At 35.7% G+C, this 27,821-nt stretch overlaps 1 protein-coding gene across 1 annotated transcript in view; it reads right to left on the bottom strand.

Moving 5' to 3' along the window:
- CHD9 (chromodomain helicase DNA binding protein 9) overlaps nt 1–27,821 on the bottom strand; it is a 98,206-nt gene that overhangs the window by 7,347 nt on the left and 63,038 nt on the right. Inside the window, exons 13-38 of the mRNA XM_009276722.1 lie at nt 26,207–26,450; nt 24,895–25,071; nt 23,831–23,974; nt 23,062–23,317; nt 22,103–22,313; nt 20,225–20,420; nt 19,272–19,439; nt 18,515–18,694; nt 16,912–17,022; nt 16,020–16,216; nt 15,031–15,230; nt 14,360–14,519; nt 13,319–13,408; nt 12,168–12,271; nt 11,929–12,046; nt 11,197–11,254; nt 10,883–10,925; nt 10,502–10,721; nt 10,168–10,370; nt 9,010–9,918; nt 6,679–6,842; nt 4,289–4,561; nt 3,276–3,444; nt 2,069–2,208; nt 1,332–1,553; nt 391–519 (exon numbers count right to left, since the gene is read on the bottom strand). Of these exons, the coding sequence (XP_009274997.1) occupies nt 391–519; nt 1,332–1,553; nt 2,069–2,208; nt 3,276–3,444; nt 4,289–4,561; nt 6,679–6,842; nt 9,010–9,918; nt 10,168–10,370; nt 10,502–10,721; nt 10,883–10,925; nt 11,197–11,254; nt 11,929–12,046; nt 12,168–12,271; nt 13,319–13,408; nt 14,360–14,519; nt 15,031–15,230; nt 16,020–16,216; nt 16,912–17,022; nt 18,515–18,694; nt 19,272–19,439; nt 20,225–20,420; nt 22,103–22,313; nt 23,062–23,317; nt 23,831–23,974; nt 24,895–25,071; nt 26,207–26,450 (5,086 nt within the window). The remainder of the gene's footprint in view (nt 1–390; nt 520–1,331; nt 1,554–2,068; nt 2,209–3,275; nt 3,445–4,288; nt 4,562–6,678; nt 6,843–9,009; nt 9,919–10,167; nt 10,371–10,501; nt 10,722–10,882; nt 10,926–11,196; nt 11,255–11,928; nt 12,047–12,167; nt 12,272–13,318; nt 13,409–14,359; nt 14,520–15,030; nt 15,231–16,019; nt 16,217–16,911; nt 17,023–18,514; nt 18,695–19,271; nt 19,440–20,224; nt 20,421–22,102; nt 22,314–23,061; nt 23,318–23,830; nt 23,975–24,894; nt 25,072–26,206; nt 26,451–27,821) is intronic.

Genomic DNA, 27,821 nt, shown 5'->3' with positions numbered 1-27,821 from the left:
CTACCAATATAGTTTTAATCATGTCAAAAGTAGTAATGAGAAGATGTACACAAAATTTAGAACTTGTGAGTATGTTGCTACTTTGATCAGAACAACGTACGTGGCCATGTCTCTGTGTAAGTCAATGGCACAAATATTGCAACAGAGTGTTCAATTCTATCTGAACATAAACCACGGGGTAAGTTTCTAGCCATATCTTGCGTATTTTCATAGTTGCAAAACATTTACTAGAAGATTGTCATTGACGTTCTTGCTCTGTGCAAGAGCAAAAACCTTAAAACAAAAACCTTTCATATGTACACAGTATTTTAGCAAGTGTAATATTAGCGTTCTTAATTTTGGCTAACTTTGTATTTGGGGAACATTGGAATGGGACAGTAATATGAATACCTTTCTTGCGTTTCTTCTATTTATGAGCTGAACACGTTCTTCACCAGTTAAACTATTAACATCCAGTTTATTAGGGTTTCGACAACGGTGTCTTTTTTGTTTGGGCCTCCCATCATGCAGCTGCATCCTCTGTTATAAAGGAATTAAAAAGCCAATTATCTTTCTGATATAACTGTTTTAAAAATGGTAAGATATCTGTGCATTCTCTTGAGTCAAGCATTCATTTGAAGTCATCTTCGATTTCAGAAATATTTTAGTAACAATACTAATTTACTAATCACAATCATATAATAAGCAGCCCAGCAGACAGCACTAAATCCTCTCTCTGATGCCTCTACTCATTGCTTTGTTTTAATAATTTTTGTTTTCAACAGTGCTTTAACTGTCAGGAATGTTGCTACGATTTTGTTTTATAACATCTTTATGGAGGAATAAGGTTGCTATTCCAGACGTCATAAATATGATTTTCTTATATTCTGTTCAACATTACCAAGTCTCAAATTCAGAGTTAAAATGAGAACATCATACCCACACAAACATCACTATCGTAGCACTGTAATGTAGATATGAGATACATCCCACAGTAGTGTCTTTAACCCTCTTGCACATCACTAAATACACTGTTACACATTTTCAGCTCCCATCATCAGTATCACGGTAATAAGAGCTTTCTTATCTTAGATAATTTTTTTAATCCTAGGTGAAATCAAACAAAGATCAAATGTCTTTGTTTAGTATTGCTTTTCTTGGCAATTACATTTGTGAGGGAACAGGAAGGCTTGCGGAGCTCAAATTATGTAAAAAGAAAACAGACATTTTCCTTTTCCTAAACAAAAGAACAAAGAAAGAATAATTCCATGTAACACAGAATACAAATTCAAATACATTTCATGAGAAATGTTTTACTATTTAGCTAAAACAGAGCTGAAAGGAATACTCACAGGAATACAAGCTCCTGAATCTTCAACATATCCAGGATGTTCTTTAAGCCACCTTTCTAAATCTTTTCTTTTGGGGGCATCATCACCTGCAAGCCTTGTTCCATCTTTTAGGTTAATAACAGGAACTGGACTCTCTGCATCAAGCATGCCTTGGGACTGCGTGTAAGTGAGTGCTGGGTTTATTCCTGCAGCAACTTGACAGGAGTTAATACCTGGATTAACCTGGAGAAATTCAAAACATTTGACTAAGTTCCCCACAGAAAACAAGCCATCACAATTATTTAATGTATGATACAATGAAGGCTACAGTCCTGGAGATCATTATGCACACAACTCAAGGACTGAGTGAGATTACTCATGCCATAAAGATAGCTCCCTTTAAGTCATGGTACAATCGGGTCCTGTAACAGATGTTACAGGAAAGGATGTCAGAAACAGTTGCTAGGTCAAATACCAAGTTTTAAATAATACATTGTTAATTGCAGTTCATCAAAACTAGAATTAAGCTTACTTTTTAAAAATAGTTATCAATATTGAATATATCTAATATTTAGTAAAACTCTACCAGTTCTCATTTGTGTAGTCATAAACTGTCAGTGAACAATTTTGGGAAAAAACCCAACCCAACAGTTTCAAGTAATAAAGTTTTTATCATATGTTGACAGCTGGTTATGCTCAGTTAAGGGATTAACAGTAATTTGGACCTTATTTTTGGATATAAAATCAAGTTTACTTACATGATTAGGCTGTTTATTTCTATTTATAAAGAGGACATCAACTCCCTCCACATTCTTTCTTCTTCCTCTTCTCTTCTTGACTACAGGCTGACTGTCAACTATGACTCCATTGGCACTGGCTGTTAAGTGACTGGAAGTACCTAATTAACGATGCAATAAAATTAGTGTCAGATGCTTGAGCTGTTTATAACAAGAAACATGCCTGAATAAAAAAGGGAAATAAAATTACTTGAAATAGTGCAAGTGCATATAATTTCTACATGTAATATCTAACAGAAATTGCCTATTGTTTTATGACTGTTTAAAACACTTAATATCAGGCTCTGAAAAGCCACTCCACTATGTAAGTTTCCTGTTACTGACCCCTACCCCCTCCAAATAAACCTGTACAGGGCAGAGAGCTGTTAAAAACTGCTGACATCACACACACTCAGAGGCAGACATCCCTAAATAAATGTTTATAACAAGACCTTAATGGTATGTTGCAAAAGAACAAGAAACTACAAAATGCAAGTGAAGGGTAGTATTTTTTTGAAGGAAATGTTCTCATCCGTGTATGTATGCAATCTCAATGAATTACAGTCATTTAATCAGAAGCTGACCTAAATCAAGCACCCAATTCTAATAATTTCAAATATTTTAATCCAAATTTTAGCTGCTTACTTTAGGCTCATTTTTATTTGTCAGTGTACACCTACTGTTATTTTTTATGAAAATAAGCTGTAAGGTTTTGGTTATAAGCCAAAAAATTGGTTCTAGACTATTGTCCTCCACTGCTTCCTTACATGAGACACAGGAAAGAATATGAAGAGCGCAAATTAACACTGGCATAAATCTGGAATTCTTCATCTTTACTTAGAAACTAGCCACAATAAGTTCTGATTTAAACTGACTACTGTCAGTGTAGAGTGATGCACTTCGTAATTATTAAAATCTTCTTGTGGGGGTGTTTATAATGTATAATGGCACCCTTCTAATAAATGAACATTACAGTAACTGACACTGTGAGAGAGTTTTCATGTGGTTCAACCTCGTGCCTCAACTTGGGTGCCCAGTTTCCCTAGCACACCAGAGAGAATTCCTCCAGATTGCAGTTTAGAACACGTAACATTGCAAACATCTCTCTCCACTGCCTACACATGGAGAACAACGGAAGAAACCAGAAGATAAGATTTATGACTAACTCTTATGCCCTCTAACATTTTACCTGATTCGGAAAGTGATTTTGGGAAGTTGACAAGGCTGGTTTCTGAAGCGTTCTGGAGTTCACGTAGCCGAGCCAGGTATTGCTGCTGTCCCAATGCACCTTCCTCGCTTTCAAATGGCCTTTTCTGAGACAGTCCCTGCTTCTGAAAAGTCAATTTCAAACCACCTTCCTGTTAAATAAATCCCAGGGTTAGAAGAGTCTCTTCTGAAGCAGAAATAACTACTTCATGATCAGGATTCTCACAGACAAACAGTTACTCCAGAAGAGTTGAGGAAGAATGAAAACATTGTATTAGACCGTAAAACAAGTCTTGCTTCTCTTCCACGTAAAAAAATCTTAACAGAAATTTCATGGATTTGCTTCTATGAATATAAATTTTAAATTATCTATCTTAACTGAAAAATCCAGACACTGAACAGCTGTCTAGCTCCCTAATCTAGTCCTAAAGAAATGCCAAGCCCAATTCCAAGAGGAACTTTTCATACATTTCTATGTGCTACCGACAGGTCTCAAACTACAGATAAGAAAAACCTTTGAAGCTTCTAGACTGCATTTAAACTGGGAAATTTACCTGTAACCCTCCAAAAGGCCATGAAATAATAAAGTGCTTGCTGGATAGGACATGCTGAAATGTTCAAAAAGAGCCAAACAACAGAAATACCTTTTTTTACTAACCAGATTTCTTAGAAACAGCATAAAACAGGCTGTCTGAGGAAGCACCAGAATGGCAAAATTTCAATTCAGAGAGAGAAATGACAGTGATTCCTTCCAGTGGCTTATGCAAATTAAAAAACAAAAACAAAAACCAAACAAAAAAACCCAACCAAAAAAACCAAACAAAAAACCCCCCAAAAAAACGAACCCAAACACTCAATGCCCAGAAGCAGCAGACCCAAATACCCACAAACAAGTGTGTGAAGGAAGTGAGAGTGAGAGCAGGCAGCCACTTGCAGGTAAAGCATGCCGCACACCGCAATCGCAATCAGGTCCTAGGGCAATAAAAATAAACATACGTCATTGATTTTCACTGTAAACTCCTTTTCTCGTACATGCTTCTTCACCTTTGACATCTGTGGTGATTGATCATATTCTTCTTTAACACCTGCAACAGGGGGTGTCGGTGCGCTGGGCTCACTGTAATCTGCAGCTGCACCTGGGCTATCCAGAAGTTTAGTTGTGTAGAAAGATGCCACCGTATTGCTGTCATAGCTCCTTCTTGCTGAAGGCCATTTACCTTTCAACACTGTTTGACAAATACTATCAAGTCGATTAATCATAACTCGATCCTAAAAAAGAGAAAATATTTTTATAAGAGTAATGCTTACCAACACTGTACACACTACATTTATGTATTATCTTCTAATTCTAAAAAGAAGAGAAATGACGAAATTGTTAAATCACTGGACTTGGACCTAAAAGATCTCCAAGTTCCTGGATTTGTACAGATTCCCTGTAAAACTTTGTGAAAGCCACCTCTGTAGTTAATTTCACCACCTGTAAGCAAATACACAATCTCAACTATATGGGGTCTGGGGCCTGCAAATGCTTGAAACACATTATCTCACTGATTTTTAAAGGAAAGATATCGTAACCACCAAAGTAGTATTTGTGGGTTTGACTCACTGGTAGCTGGGTCTGAACTTGTGGGCAGCACCATAATGTATCTGGCAAACAGCATTTATGAAACTACGTCTACAGACTTTTATTCATGTCTCATTTTAGCTTTTGAAACCATATTATTCCTCATTCACCTTCTTAGACACCAAACACAGATTTGACTTCACACACCTGCATAATACATAGATCTCGAGTCCCAATAAACTCAGCTAAGTACATACATGTACACTCCAGAAACTACCGAGTTTTCTGATACTTTCAGAGTGCAGTTATTTGTCAATAAAAAATGTGAACGCTAAAATTACCTGTTCTGTAAGCAAACATTTTTCACAAAGTTCAAGACCCTCCCCTGTATTTAAAAAAAGTCTGATTTTGTACACTCTGAATGTCATTTTTCACAATCTGCCAAGCACCTGTGACATGAAAGTTATGCTCCTCTTCTCAAAATGAACGTTCAAATATTATGACAAGTAGTATTTAGATTTAAATGCATCTTCCAGGAGCAAACATAAAAACGAAAAGCTCTGGAAAGTTCAGATCCTACATCTATTTTCCCTGTTTCATCACCCTTTTTGTCTCCTGCGTTGCCCTCCTTTTCAGACTTTCCTCAACTGCCTGACCTTGAAACTTTTCCTCCATTACAAGCTTGTGATCTGGCTCTGAATTTTCAAGCTGATTCACAACTCATGCCTGTTCCACAGAAGGAGATTTTGAAATTATGTTTTTTATTAAAATGCCAGTGTATTTTTTTCTGTATAGCATATGCCTAGCAACACACTAAACATACTAAGACATGCTAAAATTTCTTTAGAACTATTGAAAAATATAAGCATCAAAAAAATCTGTCACAAGAGTTAACATCACATGGGCTTTCCCACACTTAAAAAAAAAAAGTGACACACTAAAACCTGTAAGTGTAATACTGACTATAAAAGCAAGTAGATTTTTCAGACCCAGAGTATGTCCAAGTCAGTCTCATTTTCCTTATGTGTCAGGAAAGAAACCCATCCAAAAATATATCACAGTTAAAGTTTATGTAGTGAACAGGTGTTCCAGCAATTCACAATTTTCTCTTCATCTTCTTAGTAAGCTAGTAATTGATAGTGTAAGAAACTGCTCTGTGGTCTTCCAAGCTATGTCAGCCATAGAAATTCAGATATGACTAAAGAGCTTAAAAATATTCAGTATTTATTTCAAACAAGATGAATTTCCAGTCACTTAGTGTTATTATCTTTTCAAAGTATACTTTAGAATTTCACTAATTCACGTATGGAATCATATAGTTAAATTTTAATGTAAAAGCTGTATTACACCACTGCTTCAGCCAGTCTATACTTTAACATGACTCAGGATTTTGCAACGTAGCTAAAGGAGTCCTACTACTACTAAGAAAGTTTTTCTAATGTTTAGCTTAACTGATTTCTTGCTCTGTTTCATTTTTTACATTCTTTTGGACTACTCTAAACAATTCCTCTCACTGACTTAAGATCATCCAAATACCCGATAAATTATCTCATCTTAAATATGCTTCCTTTAAAGTTTTGTTTCCTATATGAACATTCTCTCTTTTACAGATATAGCTATACAACTGATGTATAAAATGTTTCATCGTAATTTTACTATAATTTACCATGAACAAAATTCTGGTTCTTTTTCCAAGATCTCCCCACAACTCAGTGGTATGGTTTTAACATATTTAATTGAACACTAATGTCACAACCCACCTTCCCCTACAACTTTGGCTTTCAGAGTTTGTTTGGGTTTTTTTTCCCCCCCCAAAACTTGCCTTTGGCCAGTATGATGCAGCCAACATGTATCCACCTTGTAGGAGGTAACTGGAATTTGGTGTCCCATTGTTCATCTGGAAACTGTCTTGCGTCTCATCTTGTGTTGTACTCAGAGAGGCTACACTCTCTTCATCATACGCTTTTATATGAGGGGTTCCTTCTGCTAAATAAAACCACTAATATCATTTGATGTTGTTAAGAAGTTAAACACTTATTGTAAGAGGTTCAGGTGAACAAAACACACAGAACAATGTTCAGAGAAAGTCCAAACACAAAGTTAAACTGAAGAATTAATCTGTTAGGTTTTTCAGGATGACTGCTGATCTTTTTCTAGGCATGTAAATTCCACACATATTCCTGTTAATATTTCAAGAGCTTAACATGTCAAGCATTTAGCTATTTGAAAATAGACATGCTTCAGAATATCTGATAGACAGTCCTTACTTATTTTAACATATTTCCTTTGTAAGCCAACATGCACTAAAATACAGAATTAAATTGAAACGAAACGTGTCTATCACCAGAACATGGCAAATCTATTGGGATACTACTTTAAAAAAAACACCCCATTTCTTTTACTGGATGGAATGCTGGATGTTCCACATCTTGAACACGTGCGTCTGCATCATTTAATGTTTTAACTTTTAATCACAGAGGATTTTTTCCTAGTATCTTTCCAGTGTGTCCTCTGACTTTCTTATACTTCTCTCCTCATTATTATTTTACTTTTGCCTCCATCCAGACAACAATGTAAGTTTCACTATGACATGGGGAAACAGTCTGAAACTAAAAAAAAATAAAAAAGGTGCTGCCTGAAAAGGTAAATACTACATCAGCACAATGAGTAAGAGTATTGAGGTACAATTGTACAGAACTCAAATTTGTCCTTAACAATAGCTATGTATCGAGTCATCCAATACAATTTAGCTCTTCCTTAATAGATGTTTCAAATGTGAAAAGTATGCCAGAGGTCCATGATCATTGTACAACATATGAATAAAACCTGGGCTTAAAATTAAAATGCAGATGAAGTTAACAGAATTTTTCAGCATTTACCAATCTCTTCAACACCAACTTACAGTAAAATAGCCACAAAAAGAAAGGCTGACCAATTTACAAGATTTTGCAATCTGAGGATGGCACAATTACTTGCCTAAACAGACTGAGCTGGCAGAAAGCAAGCCTAGCATTTGGACTTGTAGCACATGTTAGTATCCACCATCTAGATCCAAATATTTATGTCATATAAGCATTCCTTTTCTCTCGCTGTTTTAATGTTTGCATACAACTGTTTCCTCTGAAAATGTCCTTCCACTGCTACAGGCAGCAGCATCTTAATCATTTTATTTAAGTGGCATTTTACTTGCCCAGTAATAATTTTCCCAGTAAATTAACCCTATGGTTTCTATTTGTCATTTCCACAGACAAGAGGATTGTTCTGATTAACACAATTTCCAATACCTTTTTCCCTGAGGTATTGGAAAAAAAATAGCTTACTTATGCTGTAATCCCACTGCCTAACTTCATCCTCTTCCTTTTTCTGTTACCATTTGTTATCACACAATAGAGAAATCTTTTCACATTCTGAGTTTCAACGGGGCAGGAGTAGAGGACACTTTATAGTATCAAAATAAGGAATGTATTAAATAATGCTTGGTTGGTTTATTAAAAATTTTAAATCACTTCACTGATCAGAGGTTTTTGCTTCTACTTTGAAGCTTTCAGAAGTGTCTCTGGGTTATTTGGTCCTATGCTCTATAATCACCTTAGTCTTTCCTAAGCAGGAACATATTTTTAAGTGTTTGAAAATTATCAGTGCAAGTACACTGCTTGGCCACCTCCGGTTTACAAGAAAAAGCAGCTTACATTACTCTATAGCTTGGGCAGAAGGAAGCTTGCAGATTTCATGAAAGCACATGTAGCTTTGAGGAAGCTACAAAGACAGGTGAGCAAGAGTGGAAAAAACTAACAGGGAAACCAAAAGAATCTATATTTAGGAAGAAAAAGAAACAGCAGTAGGGAACACGCACAATATATATTTCCAGAAAACATTAGCCATTCAACTCTCTTCCCACACGTGAACCACATGCACAATAAGCTTGCTTAGGGAATCAGTCAACAAATCCTAACTACCTCATCCAAGACACTGATATGAAGCAAAGAAAATGTTGTACCCCTGAAATTCTTACAACTCACTTGACGAGCTGAGCAAATATGTTCATTTAAGTTTACTTTTGTGGGATTTAATATCCTTTTTTAGACATTTTTCCATTAAGAATAAACTTGTTCCGTTTAAGAGTTATACTGCAGAAGTAAGACTACACACGTACCACGTTTTTGCGCCTCCTCTTCATCACTATCACTCTCTTCGGATGATGATGATGACGATGACGATGATGATGAGGAAGATGACGATGAGGATGAAGATGCTGAAGAACAAGATGAAGATGATGAAGAGCTAGAGCCTGATCGAGAGTGTGAACAAGATGAGGAAGACGAAGAGGATGAAGAAGACGACCTGGAAGAACAGGATGATCTATCTGAGTCAGAGTCTGAGTCAGAGCTAGAGTCAGATCCCCTTTTGCTGACTCTCTGTTTTTTGGAAGCTGGGTTTGGAGTTAGAGGCTCTGTCCTTGCTGCCACCATGCGCCTGTCCGTTTCAGTCTTCACACTAGGTTTGTGGTCTGTATTTTGTATTGGTGTGCCATTTTTTGGACTCAGAGGTTCAGATTTCATTATTGTCTGCGTCTCCTCTGTAGACATAGATTCCTCTTCAGAAGACTGAGGGTCCTCTTTCAGATTTTCATTTTTAGCTTTTGCGTCCTCAAAAGCATTCACTTTAGCATCTGACAATCTTGACTGAGGTGTAAGAGGAGAAGCAGATAATGCCATCTGGTACTGATGCAAGAGTGGAGTAGAAGTCCTTGAGAGTGCCACTTTATTTTGATTATAGTTCCTCTGGGCAGACATAAATGAGAGTTCAGGATCACGAAGAATATGATAATCTGTCCTGCTAACTCCATGTTTAGCAGCTCCAATAAGTAAATCCCTGTCATGAGTCGCACACTCCCACCAGACAGGTAAGTCTGGGTTTGGCTGGCATAGTTTTAGTCGTTCAAACAACTGTGGGTGTCTAAGAGCCTGTTCTCGCACTTTCCTTAGGAGTTCAATGCGATACAAAGTCCGAGAAGCACGCTCCTCTGTAATTGGTTGGATAAAAATGTTTGGGTCTACGAGTTCTGTATTAAAACAAAACAAAGATGAGAATCTGTCAAAACACACCCCACTGCAAATCAATACTAGAAGTAGATGGCTTTAATCAGTTAATATATGTCTCCCATTATAAGCTTTCAATTTTACACATAACATGTTTCCTTATTTCCTTCTCCCCCATTTTTATTTTGGAACACATTAAAAAAAAAAACCTTTTCAAGATAAGCACTGGCAACAGAAATTAAAGATAAAACTAAAAGTAAAAATACACCCACCTTCTTTTGAGGGGAGACGACAGACTCTCCGGCACATTGACATAAATGCATACAAGTACTTCTCTAAGCTCTCATCAGTTTTCTTATGTAGTCTAGCCATTGCTCTAAATTTGGTCCAATCAAATCGTCCCCTCTCAGGATCAAACACCACTCCAAATGTGGACACAACTCTGTAAAAGTCAGCTTCTTCTCTTCTCGTCCATCTTGATCAGCAAGAAAAAAATTGGAAATTCTGTCATTTTCTTCACTATTTCACACAGCTAGCAATTATTATTTCTTCAATATTTTTTATATAAGGACGTATTAAAAATGTGTATTTGCATGCCGCACATACCTTTGCTGTCTTTCAATCTTAGCAGCCATCTTTGGATTTAGAGCAGCTTCTTCATACGGAGGCTGCATCATACTAGTTTGTATTGGGAATGCTGGCTGGATCTGCTGGGCCTGCCTATTTTTACTTGTTCGTTGATAAGCTGTTATTAGGCGGCGAAGACGTGTTGTTAAGGCAGACTGAGTGGGCCAATAGATTTTGTCTCCTTCCATCATTTGTCCATCTATATTAAAACAAAGGCACAGGAAAAATAAAGAAGTTAATCGTTGCTGGTGCCTATGGTTCTACACTAGGCAATCTAAATACATTTTAGCTAAGAGTCAGGAGAATTAAACAATTCAAAACAGATTGAATTGGCTCAGATTTGAAGTTTTATGTATTTACCTCCATCTGCTATTACTAGATCACCTGGGGATGAAACATCGTCCTGTAGAAAAACAAAAGTGAAGCAAAAGTAAAAATGTAGCCCTCTCCAGAGATTTAGGTTAAACTTACATCTTGCAGAAAATTTATGAATATGACAAAGAACAAGAGTAACATATATTGTGGACAAATGGCTCCCCATCTGTACAAACACACGGAATAAGTTCTATCAATTTAAAGAAATATAGAAGAATGTAATAATTCGCTCAATGAAAAGGTGGAAGTATTACATTCTAAGTGTGTTAAAAGGAGCTATTAATAGGTGCCTACTATACCTCTATGTCATCTTTAAACATCGCTGGTGCTGGTTTATATTCTGGGTCTTCTACATCCCTGTCAAAATTTCAACACAAAAGAACCCATCTTAGTAATATTTTAGAAGTCCTTACACTCTTTTCAATTAAGCAAAACTCATTGAAATTTAGTTAGATATACTGTATTTAATATTCTATTTGAAACAAGGAAAATATTTCATGGCTTGAATCCCGTCCCCCCCAGTTCACTATCTCATTCAAAGATGTTCTTTATGACCGCAGCTGCTAACCTCACTGATGAAGCAATGAATAAAAGCAGTTCTCCCTTTCAGCAGTTATCAGTGATACTCAAATTGATCTACTGGGGTCACTGGTTAGCTACACAAGACTAATACACCAAGCTAACTGACCTACAATCAAGTTAAATAGGTCTGTAGTACTCCGCCTCTGAAGGCTTTTGCACTTCAGTGTCTAAGTAATATTTCTGATACAGCAACACAAAGTAGAGTCCTTGTTAACAACAAGTTGCTGCATTTTTTCTTTAACTGTGAAATCCCAAACTTCGATGGTTCTGTTACACTGTTCCTAACTCTTTTCCACTCTGTGGGAGTAGAATCAAAGTAGTACTCTTCACAACAATGACATCAAACTAGTATAAAACCAGTTCAGAAGAGTATAAAGTACAACATATAAATTCAGTCTCATTTACTTTAAGGCCCCAAAATATTCATGCCCGCTTTTAAGTGCTCATACCCATCAATATAATCATTTGCTCTCTGTTCGGCAGCAACTGCTTTTTCATCTGGCTTGCCAACCCTTTCCAAGAAGCACAGCGCTGGGTCTGCTCTGATAGTGTTGTATTTTTCATAACCTATAAAGGAAAAAAAAGTGGCACAAATTCAACTTTCAGTGTAAGTGATAAAAAAAAAAGTGTGTAGGGTGTTTATATTGAGGGGTGGGGAAGTACATACATAGTCATCCATATTACTCACCATGTTTAAAAACTCCAATTAGAAGGGATTTATCTGCATCTGCATCCCACCACTCGGCAGGAACTTCAGAGTGATCTGGCTCAGGGACCCAAACATCAATTTCACTAAGGAGAATCACCAACAGCACACCAACGTCAATAATATTCAGAGGAGGAAATACATTTTTATTTTCTCTTTGTACATTTGTACTTTATGGGGGATTTTTAAACTTGTCTCTTCAAGCACACATATACAACATTCCATGTCCAGCAAACTAATTCAAAGATTACTTTGAAGGTTGTAAAGACTCCTAGGATTGAAATGTTTAATTTTTTAATGCACTTTGTTATTAATAGCCAGTAAGTTAAAAAGTGGATGGTTACGCTACTAAGTTACATAAGCCACACAATACAAATTTATCATTAAGAATAATTTTGATAACCTAAAGAAACTGAGGCATACAATTTTTCACCTCTGCATTCAGTAAGACCCTAAAAACAGCAATACAAAATACCCAGACAGCTGGGTATTTTGTATTTGACAGAGACCAGTAACAGGGAAAGAACATGAAAACAGAACCAGCATACAATATTCTTCCTCTCTCAGTAAACTCTGCCAACTCCTAGCAGTTTGTGCTTGCAAAACTTAGCAAACCAAGGATTATCTGCTTTTATGTTTAATAGCACAAGATGGACTGTTCTTCCACAAATGTTTACAACAGCTTTCTGAATCAAATTAAAACTTTCTATCCACCACAAGCTCCTCTAGCAGTGAGTTCCAAGAATTTCCAGACAGCAATACGTCCATTAAAAAAAAAAAAAAAAAAAGGAATACGCAGCACATAACCAAAAGTGTGCATAAAGAGGCAGGAAAAACCCACCAATTACAATGCAAAGTATATAATTCTATCTTTCACTCACTTTTTCAGTCTATTTGACTTAAATAATTTTACTTTCTATAGCTAGACTCATAAATAGGAATCAGGACTTCCTCATGTCAAGTCGATACAAAGTGTTTAGTAAACAAAGAGTAAACAAAACCATTTTTCTCACAGCCCAAGGATACAAATATTTGGTTTTAACATTTCTTATTCAGGTCTAAGATTATTTCTGAATTTTCATTTGATAGTTTACATTTAAAATAAACAAGCAAAAAACCTCTCTATAGTTCACCTGGCATCAATTCCATCAAACACCTTTTGGAATTCATTACCAATGACTTCTTGTTTTAAGTAATACAGCATTCTTACTCGAAGCAAGACCCTAAACAAAGAAAAGAAGAAATACAAATATTAGCACTCTAAAAGCTTTTAATAGTTGCGGGTGGTTTTGTTTTCTCTTTTATAATATCACAAAGCTTTCAAGCCATTTTCCTAAAACAGACTTCCTTCAGTTATAAGATAACCTCCAATTCAGGTCATCTAACACTTTTCATTGCGATCACTGTTACAAATCGTTTCATTGCAAAAATTCTTTCAAATCCTAGACAAAAACCAGGGCCAGCAGAATACTCCTCACTTGCTTCATAAAATACTGCTAAGAACAAACTGCTATTTCCCTTTTCCTACTTAGAAGATCCCTTAGAAAGAATCGAGCGGGCTGACAATGAACATCTTTCACATCACCTTTTCATTCCTTCTCACTTCGAATTTGGTTTGGGACCCCAATGGCTTCTCCATGCTTTATCTCAATTCTTGACTACAGCTATATGAAGTTTTCAAGCAGAGTATGACAAGTTTTGCTACAGAAAAAAGATTTTCTAAAACAAGCTCATTCATGGCTACGAATGAACTTTCAACAAGCTAGTAGCTCAGATTCTCAGAAGCCTAGAAAACGTGCCAGGTAAACAGCATATAAGAGAGGCAACAACTTCAGTGCTTTCAAGTTTCTTTGCTAAGCACTCCCAACCTCTTTAGTCCTTTGGCTGCTACAAGGCTCCCCAAACATGATAGCAAGATCTCTCTCTCTTTCTCTGTACAGACACAAACATACCGTTTCTTTAAAAATGATAACAGTATTATTTTAAATGTGAAATACTTGGGTCACCTCCTAATACACTGCAACCTATTTATTCTAATCAAGCTAACACCATTAAAACTTGTTTCTTCATAGTGCCACAAGTATTTTAAAGTCTTCTAAGACAATGAGGAATTAGAAGAAAAAAGAATCTTTACATAAACATTGAAAGACATTCACACTTCAGCTACTGCTTACTTGTTGCAATGGTGTTTTATGTGCTTTTTGTATCCTTCATCTTGCAACAGATGTTCTGGATTGTATTTTCGAAGCCATTCTGCTTTGTGTATATCAAAAGTGCTAGCCTGGGTCTTCACTTTTTTTCCTTTTCTTCCTCTAGGCACAGGGGCTGATAAGCCTATATAATTTAAAATATAATACAGTAACACCAACAGGTAGGTATAGATCCCCATGCCATAGTTCCTATATCCTATACCAGTATTGTGACCTGCAGTGCAGAAAAAACCCCCTAGTATCACAGCCTCTGGATACGAGGGTTTTTTTCCCCTCTTTTGTCTCAGAGCATCTCTGGAGTACATTTCACCAGCTAAGGACAAAGCAGGAGAGGGGGAAAGAAAGGAGAGTGTGTTGTCACCTACTATGAAACAGAATCGGTTCTTATGAACTGAAAAGAAAGCTTACACAGAGTATACCAATCCATTTGGGCAAGCCATCAAATACAAAACTAAGAAGAAATGACACTTTTCCCATCAATTGAACTGTGTATCTGGAATAAATTCCATTTACTTCAAGTAGGACGCATTCAGAGACAATTTTTAGCTGTTTTTATCCCAGTTTTTTATCCCAGTTTTTATCCCAGTACCACAGTATATGAAGCTATTTAACTGCAGAAACACTTAAGTCCTTACCAAGGTGATTCTGTAACTCTCGTGTTTGCCCATCCTCTGTTGGGGTAATGAGATCCCATATAAAACTTTTTATTTTCTCATCCCCTCTGTAGTGAACAAGACAATAGGCTAATAGAGCTCGGCAAATTATCTCCACATCCTGTTCATTCAGCTGTCTCTTGAAGCGACCATGTGACAAAATTTCTCTCCATCGACCCCACCTAGTCCAAAGTGAAACACAAATCAGCACTTAGAAGTGAAAACACCTGGGTAGCCTGGAGATTTCTGTTACAAAAGGGAATTTCTCTGTAAAATAGTTAGCTTTCCACTTTTTTCTTCAGCTTAAGTTACTGAGTGGAAATATGAAAGTAACATCTGCAGCTGAAGTCCAACTGTTTAAAACAGTTTTAAACAAAACTTGCCTGTTTACAAAAAAATATGGATGATTGTTTTAGGCTTCTAAGACACAACACTGACAGGAACTCATACTGATAAGCACCACAGTCATTTATCTTATAAGGTGGGTGAGAGAAGACCTAAGATTTTATTTCCAAATCAACATGTCAGATTTAAGTATGCTTAAAATAACTGGTTAGATTTTCAGTTCCTATTTGCACCTCATGGAAGTGCAACATGTTCTGCAATTAGGAACATTAAGTCACGTACCAAGCTTTTATTTCAGTTATTTATTTACAGAGTTTTGAGCCTGCCTGCCACAATCACTGTAATGAATTTTAGAGAGACTACTGTAGTGCCCATGTTAAATGTCATCATCTCCTTTGAAGAAAGGTTTTCACCTCTCTTTAATGTTTTTTCAACTGCAAATTGTCAGAAAGATTTATACATGGTGCATGATAAATTCACATAAATCCATATTCTAAACAAATTCTATATATACACACCAGGTTATTGCCAATATAGCTAAAAATTATTCCATAAATACAATTTAGTACATGGAAAAATACTATTTTTTAAAAACTTCCTAGAATGAAGAAGGATGTATACAATACCCATAGACCAGCAAGTTTTTTTCCACCCGAAAGCACTCTGTTCTTCCATATCCATTGGAACGGTCACAAGGCCTGCGGAGTTTTGGTTTATCATCACCCTCGCTCTCCACTTCAGACAACTCGGCCAGCTCATCTTTTGTAGCACTAAAGGGCCGTGTTTGTTTCCTAATTCTTGGGGTATCAATAACCAGGCTGTTCTGCAAAATTTCAAACAAACCTTATCAGAAAAACTATTGATAAGTTTTTCTTAAGCGGACCGCTTCAGTTCAGAAACAACAATTTCTATCTAATGTCATTAATAGGTATTTTGTAAAGACATCGCAGTAAACACCCATAGAGCAAGTAAAACATTTTGTGATATTTAAGGCAACAAAAAATGGGTTTCATACCATGATGCCAGTACATCAGTTATAAACAATACTGAAAACCTCATCTGAGCTGAATACTTAACACAGACTACTCTGCAGTCTCTGTGAGTAAAGAGAGGCACTGAAACCTTTTTAGAACTGACTGGAAATGTCTTCAAGTATGGGACACAACTTCCAGTATTATAAAATTGATATAATCCTTAGTCAGCTGTTTTGCAGATTCCAGCCCAGGATTTACAAACAGAGAAACAGGACAATCAGAACAATTACACGCTTTCAACTATTTCCAGGTCCTCGACAAAAATCAAAGACCCCCAAACTCTTTTGGGACAGCAGGGAGCTAGGAAATACTAAAGCTATCAAGCAGGCTGATTACCCATGTACAAACTAACCAGCACAAGAAGTCTGATTTGTCGAAATATTAATCAAAAAATCACCAGAAATCCTACACCTGCTATTTCAGAATTCAAGAGCAAGCAAGCACATACGTGAAAAAATGTGCATTAAAAACCAGAAATACTTACTCTACCACTGATAGCATCTATATCTATTTCTGCTTTTTTGGCCCATTTCTGCCAGAAGTTGGGATCATCTAGGGAAATATCAGTCCTGTTTCCAGATGCAACAAAACTAGCCTGTAATAAATAAAACTAAGTCTTACCAACATCATACATCAAAAGTTTCTAGAGTTTGAATGCCTCAGTGCTGTGAAGACTGCATAACCTTGTATCAAAAAATCTCCCAAGCAGCTGTTACGACTTCAGAAGTTACTTACAGTGCAAAGCAACGCAAAAGTTCTCCTTCCCCGTAATTTTTTAAAATCAGATCCATAATGTATCAGAAAAATCTAATGAACTTTTATGCACCATCAGGAGAGAAGAACATTAAGCAGCAAGATTCTTCTGCTTCTAAGTCTGAATGTAAATTACTTGAATGGAAGAAAATAGAATCTTTTGAAGAGGCTTATCAGCATTTGAGGATTTCATCTCATGCAAAAGTACTCGCTTGAGGGAAATTTCAAAGGAGTGTTTAAACTACCAACAATCAAAGCTTGAAAGCATGGGATAAGCTTAATTTCAGAAGGCATTTAAGAAACCCTGATACACTGCTTTTGGGAAAAGAGTAAATACATATAAAAATTTCTAACTCTTCTGATAGAGAGACAGTGATGATGATGTTCCCTAATTGGTTTCCTATCTCTTCTTTAGAAGTCTCCTTCTTATTTAACCCACAATCAGCAAGATATAAGCTTAAAAGTTCTTCCTTTTGCTTTGCCCTTTTTTTTTTGAATTGTCACAACTGCATTCGTGAAGTACCCATGTTCCAAGTTCAGTTATACTGCTTGTTTTGGTTTTTTAAAATTATTTATGTATTTTTTAATTTACCTGAATTCATATTTGTTCAGATTCATATTTGCACATGCTTTGGAAATTAAGCAGACCAAATTTACTTTTTGTTCTGTTCATCCAATTTTCCAGCATAGGTTTTTGGATGCTATGATATTACTGTTTTTCTCTTACCCACCAAAAATTAGAAAGTGTTGGTCCAATTTTATTCTAGACTATTACTCTTAAGACCTTACATTCTCAGTCCCCCGCCATGTACATATCTATATACTCTCCACCCCCTGCTATTTTAGAAGCTTTCTTATTTTGCTTTTCAAACTCTCACCAAAAAAGCTAAAGGTTCAAACTATATCATATGTGTAGGCATTTTTAGAATAAGCCTGACATTTTTTAGTCTTATTAATTATATACATTTTCCCCTGCTTTTAATATATCTGAATACAAATGGATCTATAAACAAAGCTGTTTTAATATTTTTGGTTAATGCAGTCCATTATACCTCACACATATCCTAGCCTTTTCAAAAGCAGCACACACTTATTACTCATCTTTGTTCAAGCATGCTCTTTGCATCTAGCATTTACTCAATCTGTATGTGCAAATCTGATTTTGCTATGTGCACGTTAATATAAACACATAGATGTAAGAACCCCAAAAACGTACCAAACATACACACACACTAAATAAAAGTAAACGTAACTTAAAAAAAAGCATAAGCTTTACAACATTCAATTACATTCACAGCTCTATACTGTCAAAGAACAACTTGCTGCTTTTGCACCTTGGCAAACGTGGAGCCCCTTCCTTCTGATTCAATTGTGATAGTTTTAGTACGACGCTGCAAAATTTGGTCAATGTCTTCCTCACAGAATTTAGAGCCTTCATCTTCTTCGTCCATAATGGCACCATATGCACCTCTTCGAAGTAAGTCTTCTATTTCTTTTTTAGAGAGTTGCTGGATCTGTGCAAATAAAATAGGTTTTAGACACACGAGAAAAAAAATCCCCTGAAGTCTTTTCTATTTCTCTTTCCCATTCCAGTGTTTCTGCAACCTGTGTGTTATAATTTATAAACTTAAAATGTAGATTATTAAAAGCTATGAGAAAAGTCTAGTTGACAGTTGAAATAATTTGTTATGTGGTTACGGTATACATTTTTACAAGTATGTGTCTTTTCCATTTTGGCTATTCTCAACACCGTGATGAACATGTTTAAAAAAATTACCTGTTAATACTAGATGTAAATCTCATCGTATATTAAAATAACACAATATATTAATATGAGAAGATACAAGGAAACAAAGGGAAACTTTTCTCCCTGTTTTAACTTTGACACTATCTACCTTAGACCTTAAGAGGCAAGAAATAGTGAAAGATTTATCAGAATAACTGACTACATTTAAAATGTCAACTATATTGCTAGTCCACATCAGAAAACATGAGATGCAAACAGAAAAATGGTAGCTTCTGTAATTTAAAATAGTTCCCACACGATTACAAAAGCAAAATGAAGTTATTTCAAGAAGTAAGTCTACATACACCACCGACACTGTTTTCTCTTCCACTCATACTCTGTAAGACAGCCTTATCCAGTCCCAGTTTCAGACTTGCTCTGTCAAACATCTCTCTTTCATAGGAGTTACGTGTTATCAGTCTGTAGACCTTCACTGCTTTGTTCTGACCAATCCTGTGACAACGGGCTTGAGCCTTTTGAAGGAAGGGAGAACGGCAATAAGAATTTAGACTTATCTAGAAATAAGATATGATTCTTTTAAGAAATTGTTTCTGCTGTAGCGCAATCTGAAAAACAATAGTACGAACTCAAAAGGAAGTCAATTCACATTTAAGTAAATGGAAGCTATCAGACATTTTCCACATTGTGAACAGTTTTCTAAAAACAGCGTAGTAAGTAAAATGCAGATGAATGATCTGTGCAGAATGCTACTGAATGGTAATGCTCTTGCAGTAACACTAGATAAAAAGGCATGCTAGCTCGGAAGTTATCTGATCTCCAGATACAAATGGTAAAGGAGTTGCAACCTGAGAATTGATTCAATTTCAGTGTCCAATTCTTAGATTTGATTAATTCACTGTTGCTTAATACATATTAATCCTTGTCTATATATTATGTTTTAGCTGAACAGCTCTATTTTCATAAACTGTGTTAGTCAGTATATGTAAAATCTAACCCCCAGTTTCATAATGTCATCAAACTCTTAAAGGTTTTTAATCAACTCACTGACTTAGTTTACCTGTGTTCTGCTTTTAAAGAGTAATCAATTTGAAAGAAAAAGTTAGAACCCAGCCAAACCCAGATGACCTCTCCTATCCAAGTAGAAAGTATTCATCAAGAAACATTAAACATATGCCTTAAAAAACCCTGAACATTTTTAAATGAGGCATGTTCAAAACAGAGACTATTCAAAGTGACCAAATTTATATCAACCAGGTTTGACTTCTTAGGCCTCACTATTATGCTCAAAGGAATTTACCTGCAGATCATTTTGAGGATTCCAGTCAGAATCGAAAATTATACACGTATCTGCTGCAGTCAAATTAATGCCCAAACCACCAGCTCTGGTGCACAGAAGGAAGACAAAGCGATCGGAATCTGGTTTGCTGAACCGGTCAATTGCAGCTTGTCTGAGATTCCCTCGTACTCGCCCATCAATTCGTTCATATAAGTATCTGGAAATCGCCACAGATACACATGCACAAGTCATTACAAAATTTTTCATAATTTAAAGGGAGATTAGAACAGATCTCCTGCTTGTGTATTTATTTAGTTATTATTTAAGAGAAATGGAACAAAAATGACAGGACAACACCTCTAACAGTCTTTATCAAGGCATCGATGAATCCAGGGCTTCCTAAACTAAAACCAGCAAATTTGAAAGCCTGAAGTAAAACTGTCATTTCTGTTACCTTTGATAATTGCAAAGACTCCTATGAAACTTCTGAAATCAAGTGAAATGCTTAAAAAGAGAGCAAATACTCCTGTACATTGTGAATTGACTAAGTTGTTGAATGTGTATCTACTAGTCAAAAAAATTCATAACCATTCTTCTTCTAATCAGCTATAAAATGGCACAGCAGATAAACCACAGGACCACAGGCATTTTGGCAGGCAGCCATCTCCTACAGTCATGAATTCTGTTAAGTATTAAGTCTAATCATGTGTGCACTCTAACATTTCTAATCAAACGGTAGCATAGAGCAGGTTTCATCTTCTGGGGATTTCAGAAGATTCTACCTGCAGATATGATGCACTAGACTAGATGTTACATTGTTACAGAAAAAGGAATATTTTCCATACTGGATTGTAAGTACTACTATGAAGTTAAAAATTAGTCTATTAAAATAAAACATACGAACTGTTGAGCTCTCAGTTCAAATAGATAGCTTTATGAAACAAAAAACATAGAAGCATAGAAGTTATATAAAATTATCATAAAAAAGGTATTAATATAAATCTTTTAATGATTTTCAATATACATTCCAGTATCCACTGCAGAAAGGCTCGACATTTTTACTAATTTTTTTTTTTTAACATGTTAACTCTGTATTACTATGTAGTTCACTGACAAATACACACTTCAAGGCAGTATGTACATTCCAACAAATGGACTATTAAAACAACCAGAACTATGCCTTTTTATAGTTTTTCAGGTTGATATAGCAACTACTGATTGTAACCAAGTTTAAAGTTAGATTTTATGTGCTAAGGCTTTATACACAGTATTTAGTCACGTGCTTAAATAAGCTCTTAGTTTCCGTGGAGTCAATTATATGTGACAGCAAAAGCCGATCTAAGGAGCAGCTTTACGGCTAGCAGTTCAGTTCTGCTGCAAAATTCAAAGCAGTAATAATTTAGGAAAGATAGGAAGCACATTTTTATTTTTACTTACATTAATAAAAAACAAACCTTCAGTTGTTTACCATTTTGTACTTATATTCTGTTAGGAGTAAGGAGCTGCATCACTCCTGTCTGGTCCAAGTTCCAACACAATGTAAATAAAGCACACGTTCTATGCTTCTGGGGTTTGGATGAGCAACATTGAACTTGAACTTACTTGGTTTCTCACAGGCAATGTATAAACAGTACATACATACAAGAATGTTTAATAGAAAAAGCAACAAACTGAAGGCACATGGTTTACTCAACAACCTCTCTTTAGTTGTTCTCTGAAGTTTTTCATTGGTTGGTGAATAAATGATAAGCCATCACAGAACGCAAGTTACACAGTGATTAGCAAAAAAAAAAAAAAAATTCCTATATTTGGTATGCTGTAATCATTAATCCTGCACTAACGCTCAAAGATATGTCCACTGAGAACAATATATGGGAGACAGAATATGCAATATCTTACCTTTTATGTATAAGGTAATCCTCCAAAATATCAAGGCAGCGCACCATTTGAGAGAAGATAAGGACCTTGTGGCCTCCTGCTTTCATTTTTGGAAGAAGTTTATCAATAAGAACCAATTTACCAGCAGACTGGATCATTGCTTGCAGATGGAAGTCAGGAGCACTTGGGCTATATGTTTCTTTAAACTCTCCAAGGATTTTCTCTTCAGCACCTATCAAAGAATGTATTTCTGTATCTATAGGTGTATCTACACAAATATCTCTGTATACATACAAGACTAAGTTACCAAAATCAGTGCTTGCACTCTAAATATCCCCCATTAGCCACTGCTGGAGACAGAACAAAGTTCTGGATCCTAGAATGAGGTGAACCCCCCAAATTGCAAAAACGAAAATACAACTTGCTCTTAAGTGTTGTATAAAAAACCAACTAAAAACCACAAGTCCTTTTGTCTCTGTGATATTTTAAATGGGACGCAAGTCTTAAAAACAGTATTTTGAAGACCTTTTCTGAAGTCCCACCATGATTGAAATCATAGCAAAAACTTTAAGAGCTTAAAGTGTATTTTCTTGCAAGCAGGAAAAACATCCAAGTTAGTTATAACTGAGAAAAGCAATGAAGACTGACACAGACCATATCACTTGCAAGAAGCATTAAAAGTTAGCTCCAGAAGTTCTTTTTCATACTGCTTTTGAAGAGATGTAACATTTCCATGAGATAATTGCTTCTAAATGTTCTGTGAAATCCTACAAAACAAGTTCACGTTTCAGGCCTCAAATACGCAACTGCCTCACAACTTCGCCTTACATCTATCAAAAAAAATGCTTCCACCTAATCCAGTCCTTGGCAAGTCTGATGAAATCGTCAAAGAATTACAACAGAAGTTCTTACATATTTTAAGTAGAAGTACAAAAGTAGTAAAAAAAAAAAAAAAGAATCAGTCTTTATCATGTATTTACCTTTGATGAGATAAGGGTGATTACAACACTTTCTGAGTTCCATCATAGTGTTAACCAGATTGGGTACATTTGCTTGCCCTGCTCCTTTGGATAAGAAAGCAAAATTTTTCTCCAAAATCGCTCGATAATATTTCTTCTGAATATTAGTTAGTTCTACTTCAATTATAGTTTCCTCCTTAGGAGCCAGCTTTTTTTCTACATCTTCCTTTAATCGTCTGAGCATCATGGGTTTCAGGATAGCTTGTAGTTTCTGAACCTAAATGAAACACAACAGTTGGAACATGAAAGAGTAATAGTGTAGTTTAATTAAATTTTTTTTGAACTCCATATACTATATTTTTTTCCTAGACTTATATAAAATATTTTCCAGATGGGATATAGCCTTATTTTTTACCCCAAATTACTAAAGGATTTTTTTTATGTACTCCAAACCCAAAAAAGAGTATCTTTTTAGCATTTGTCTGCAAAGACTCTGCCTACAAAGCCAGAAAACTGCAATTTTTATTATTCTCACTATTTACTTGCCAAATTTACAAAACCGACCCAAACAAGTAAAAATAATTCTTTAACATAAAACATCATACTGAACTGATTTCTACTGCCTGAAAAGTTTAGAGAAATTGCATGACAAAAGAACTCGTAGGGGGTACGTGGGGAGTGAAGGGGAGGGTAGAGAACAGTAACAGTTACTATATAAACCAGAAGTTTTTCCTTCAAGGAAGTCACTCAAACACTGAAGCTCAAAACGAACTCATTCAACATGCAATACCTGTTCCTCTGTTTTAAGGTCTCCAAATTCTTGCATGAATGTAGATTCAGCAGGAAAACGCAATGGTTCAAGAAAATGAAGGAGGCTAAATAATTCTTCTACTGTGTTCTGCAGTGGAGTACCCGTTAACAGCACTTTATGCTCCTATAAAAGGAAACAAAAAACTCACATGACCTTATGTGCACACATTTGCAAAAATTTGTGTTGAGTCTGAGTGTCATAACCTGAAAACACCAGTTCTGTGTGTCACTAAGTACACAGGTAAGACAGATAAACAGATTTATAAAAACAACAGTAAGTATTTTCTACTAGTTTTTCCTTTAAATTCTGTCTTCCTGCATCTGTAATGAAGAAATAACTGAACACTTCAACTTTTGCCTGTAATATTGACACATGTATAATCTTCTCTCTCTATAGCGTGGAAAATATACACTAAGCCTGTATCAGAAAGCAAATAAGACGACTGCTGAGAACATGCAGCAACAAGTGTATCAAAGTAATAATGAAGTAAAAAAAAAAACAATGCAAAACTAGTCATGCTGCATCTTGTAGTAATGCACCAAAAGCCTCAAGATTCATGGTAATATCTGCTTTTTAAAATCTTGCACTAGATCAAATAAATTCTTAAATACGGGACTAGACAATAATTCTGTTTTAAGTTCTACTACTTGCTTAGTGGTGTTATTACTTGCTTGCTTTTATTGTTAAATAACTTGTTTAAAACACTTTCTAGGTTTTAAAACATTAATTGCTGCACAAAATCTATTTCATTATTAAAAAGCGCATTTTAAATGAAATCTTCATCATAATAAAAACAAACTATAGAATAGTATCATCAGAAATAGATTCTGCTTACAGTTAGAACTTGCCACATTTTATTTCATCAAAAACGTACCAGCATCAGCTATCAAAAATACATACATTTGAAGAGAGTATTAGGAACAGATATCTCCTGAGAAAGACTGCTTGAGACGACTTTTTTGGCAGGTAAAACAAATTTCTGATTTATTATCATACTGTACTTAACTAGAATCAAACCCAAAAAATGAAATACAGTTACTCACAAGGTTCATTAATTTCAGCCCTTCCAAGAGTTTGCAATTTTTGTTCTTCAGTCTGTGAGCTTCATCAATAATAACACACCGCCATTCAATTGCATTTAACTCTGGACACCCACCAAGAATCATTTCAAAAGTTGTGATAATGGCTTGGAATCTGTAGGTACCTCGAACGATACGTCCCTAGAGATTCATCAACACACAAAATTTGTTACATTACCTCATATCTACTCAATTGAAAGATTTTGTTGCCGAAATTTTCTCGAGAGCCAGACATCAGATTTTACATTATAAATTGTTTTGTCATCCCATACACATTTATTACATCTCTATAACTCTGTAATTAATACTAATGAGTAATTATGCATAGCCACAAATCCAGTGTTGTCTAACCAACAGTAAAAGTTTAACCACTTTTCAATTACAGATACAACCATCTAATAAAACTGTTTCAAAAGGTGCATGCAGATAATATCTCATTTTTAACCCTGGGAAAATCTGAAAGACTGACAGGAAAAACCCTACAGTCAATCAATCAAAACATATGACAGTAATACGTTTAGCACTCATGCAGTAAGTAATAAAAATATCACCTGAGAACTAAATGAACACTCTTTATCCAGCTTACTCTACTCCATTGGTCTGACAAAAAGAATATGTAAGGCCTTCAATAAGGCAGTATACAATAACTTGCTAGAGAAACAAGATATCATTTTAATATTTAGCACTACTTAAACAAAAAGTTTTCAGCCTTATCAATTTTGTAGAAATACCATGATAGTTTAAAAAAATTGTTTATTTATGCAGTATATGTAGAAAAGGCAAAAAAACCCTTTTAAAATAGTCAGATTTCAAGGTTTTTTCAAGCCATTTAATGTGAAGTATTTCAGACAGAAAAACAAACTATACACAGACAAAGCTAGTTTACCCTAGGAAAAGGAAATCGACAGCTACCTAAAGGTAACATAGAGCTTAATCAGCTGTATTTTTGTTCTCACTGCTCTTCAAATTCAGGACCCAACTGCAACCATCTGTGTACACTTCAATCTCCACATGAGTATCAGCATCACTGCTATTCAATTGCAAAATAATTCAGCATACTGAAACAACATATATCTTGCTGCAACCACTTTAACAAAATTTACTCAGTAAGCATATGTTAAAGATTCTGATATGTAAAAAGCTTAAAAAACACATCGTGGGATGTAAAATGACTGTCACTAAGACATATGTACAGATAATGTAAAGTATACTTTTCATTACTACTACCTGAAACAGGTTTTGGGTAAGTTATTGCATACAAGTGACATTACAATACCTGGGAGTCCCTGAAGTACATTTCATACTGCTGAATCATCTGCCTGCTGATCATACTTCCATGATACACTACAACATTAAGGTCAGTCCACGTGCGAAATTCTCTTTCCCAGTTTGTTATAGTGGAAAGCGGAGCTATGATCAGAAAAGGCCCTCTTATACCAGCCAGGAGGATTTCATAGAGGAATGTAATTGACTGAATGGTTTTGCCAAGACCCATTTCATCCGCTAAAATGCAATTTCGCCTGAAAGTAAAATATATTTATTTGTTATTAGCATCAAAGAAAGTACATACACTAAAGCTGATACTCAAATGGACAATTTATAAAAACAAAGCTCAAACATACCAGTTTAAAACAATAGTCAAAATTGAGGCGCCTATCCTATGAAGAAAGGCTGAGAGAGTTGGGGTTGTTCAGCCTAGAGAAGAGAAGGCTTTGGGGAGACCTTATTGCAGCCTGTCAGTACTTAAAGGGGGCTTATAAGAAAGATGGCGGCAGGGCCTGTTGCGACAGGACAAGGGGGAATGGCTTTAAACTAAAAGGGGGTAGGTTTAGACTAGATATAAGGAAGAAATGTTTTACACTGAGGGTGGTGAAACACTGGCACAGGTTGCCCAGAGAGGTGGTGGATGCCCCATCCCTGGAAACATTCCAGGTCAGGTTGGACGGGGCTCTGAGCAGCCTGATCTAGTTGAAGATGTCCCTGCCCATGGCAGGGGGGCTGGACTAGATGACCTTTAGAGGTCCCTTCCAACCCAAACTATTCTATGATTCTATGAAACGTTCCCTGGTTATGGTGAAAGAATAAACTCAGTACGCAAACCCACAAGCTTTCAATCACGTTCAGCACTGGCAAAACCTGAGAATGGAATGTTCCATGAGGTTCTCCTAGAAAAATATTCCAAAAGTATTCTTTTGGGACTACATCTGCCCTAATTAAAGGAATTCAAATTAATCAGATTTCCTACATGTACACTCACCTTGACAAAACTGCTAGAAATTAATGGAGATTCCCTAAAAGTCACAGATAGAAAGCATCTCAGCTACAACTCACATAAAAGGAGTGCATTATAGCACCACTGACAAATTTCCCCTCATTTCCAAAACTGAGACAGATGCATATAACCAAATTACTACATGAAGTACCACTAGCTGCTCACCCTCAGCCATACACACTCAGCCCTTCACTCTGTTTGCACAGATGCTCACACAGCTATGCAGTGCCTGACTGCGATTTAAAAGAAAACTTTCTTTTGCAGATCATGAAACTGTATGGTAAAACGGTATGCTCCTTGACATAACCTCTATAAAGGACAGGCAACTGCTATTTTGGAAATAAAGCAAGCAGGAAGATTCATTATTAGAAATCCAACTTACATATAGAGAAAATACATAATTCTGGAAAAAATCTTGAAAGTTAATATATTCCCGTTAATACATCATAGCATTAATGAACAAAAGTTAACTTTAGCTTACAATATAGAAAACACAATTATTTACTAGCCTTATTTTTGAAGAGAGGTAACTTTATTTGAAATACATACTAATTCTAGAAATCATTTTGAAAGATGCAAGTGTTTCCCATTTGTTCCAAAAATTCTGAAAGCTTGTACT

The sequence above is a fragment of the Aptenodytes forsteri genome, unplaced genomic scaffold (assembly GCF_000699145.1).
Source record: "Aptenodytes forsteri isolate BGI_AS27 unplaced genomic scaffold, ASM69914v1 Scaffold33, whole genome shotgun sequence".
NCBI lineage: Eukaryota > Metazoa > Chordata > Aves > Sphenisciformes > Spheniscidae > Aptenodytes > Aptenodytes forsteri.
The sequence above is the reverse complement of the archived record's forward strand: the minus strand, read 5'-3'. Positions and strand labels throughout refer to the sequence as shown.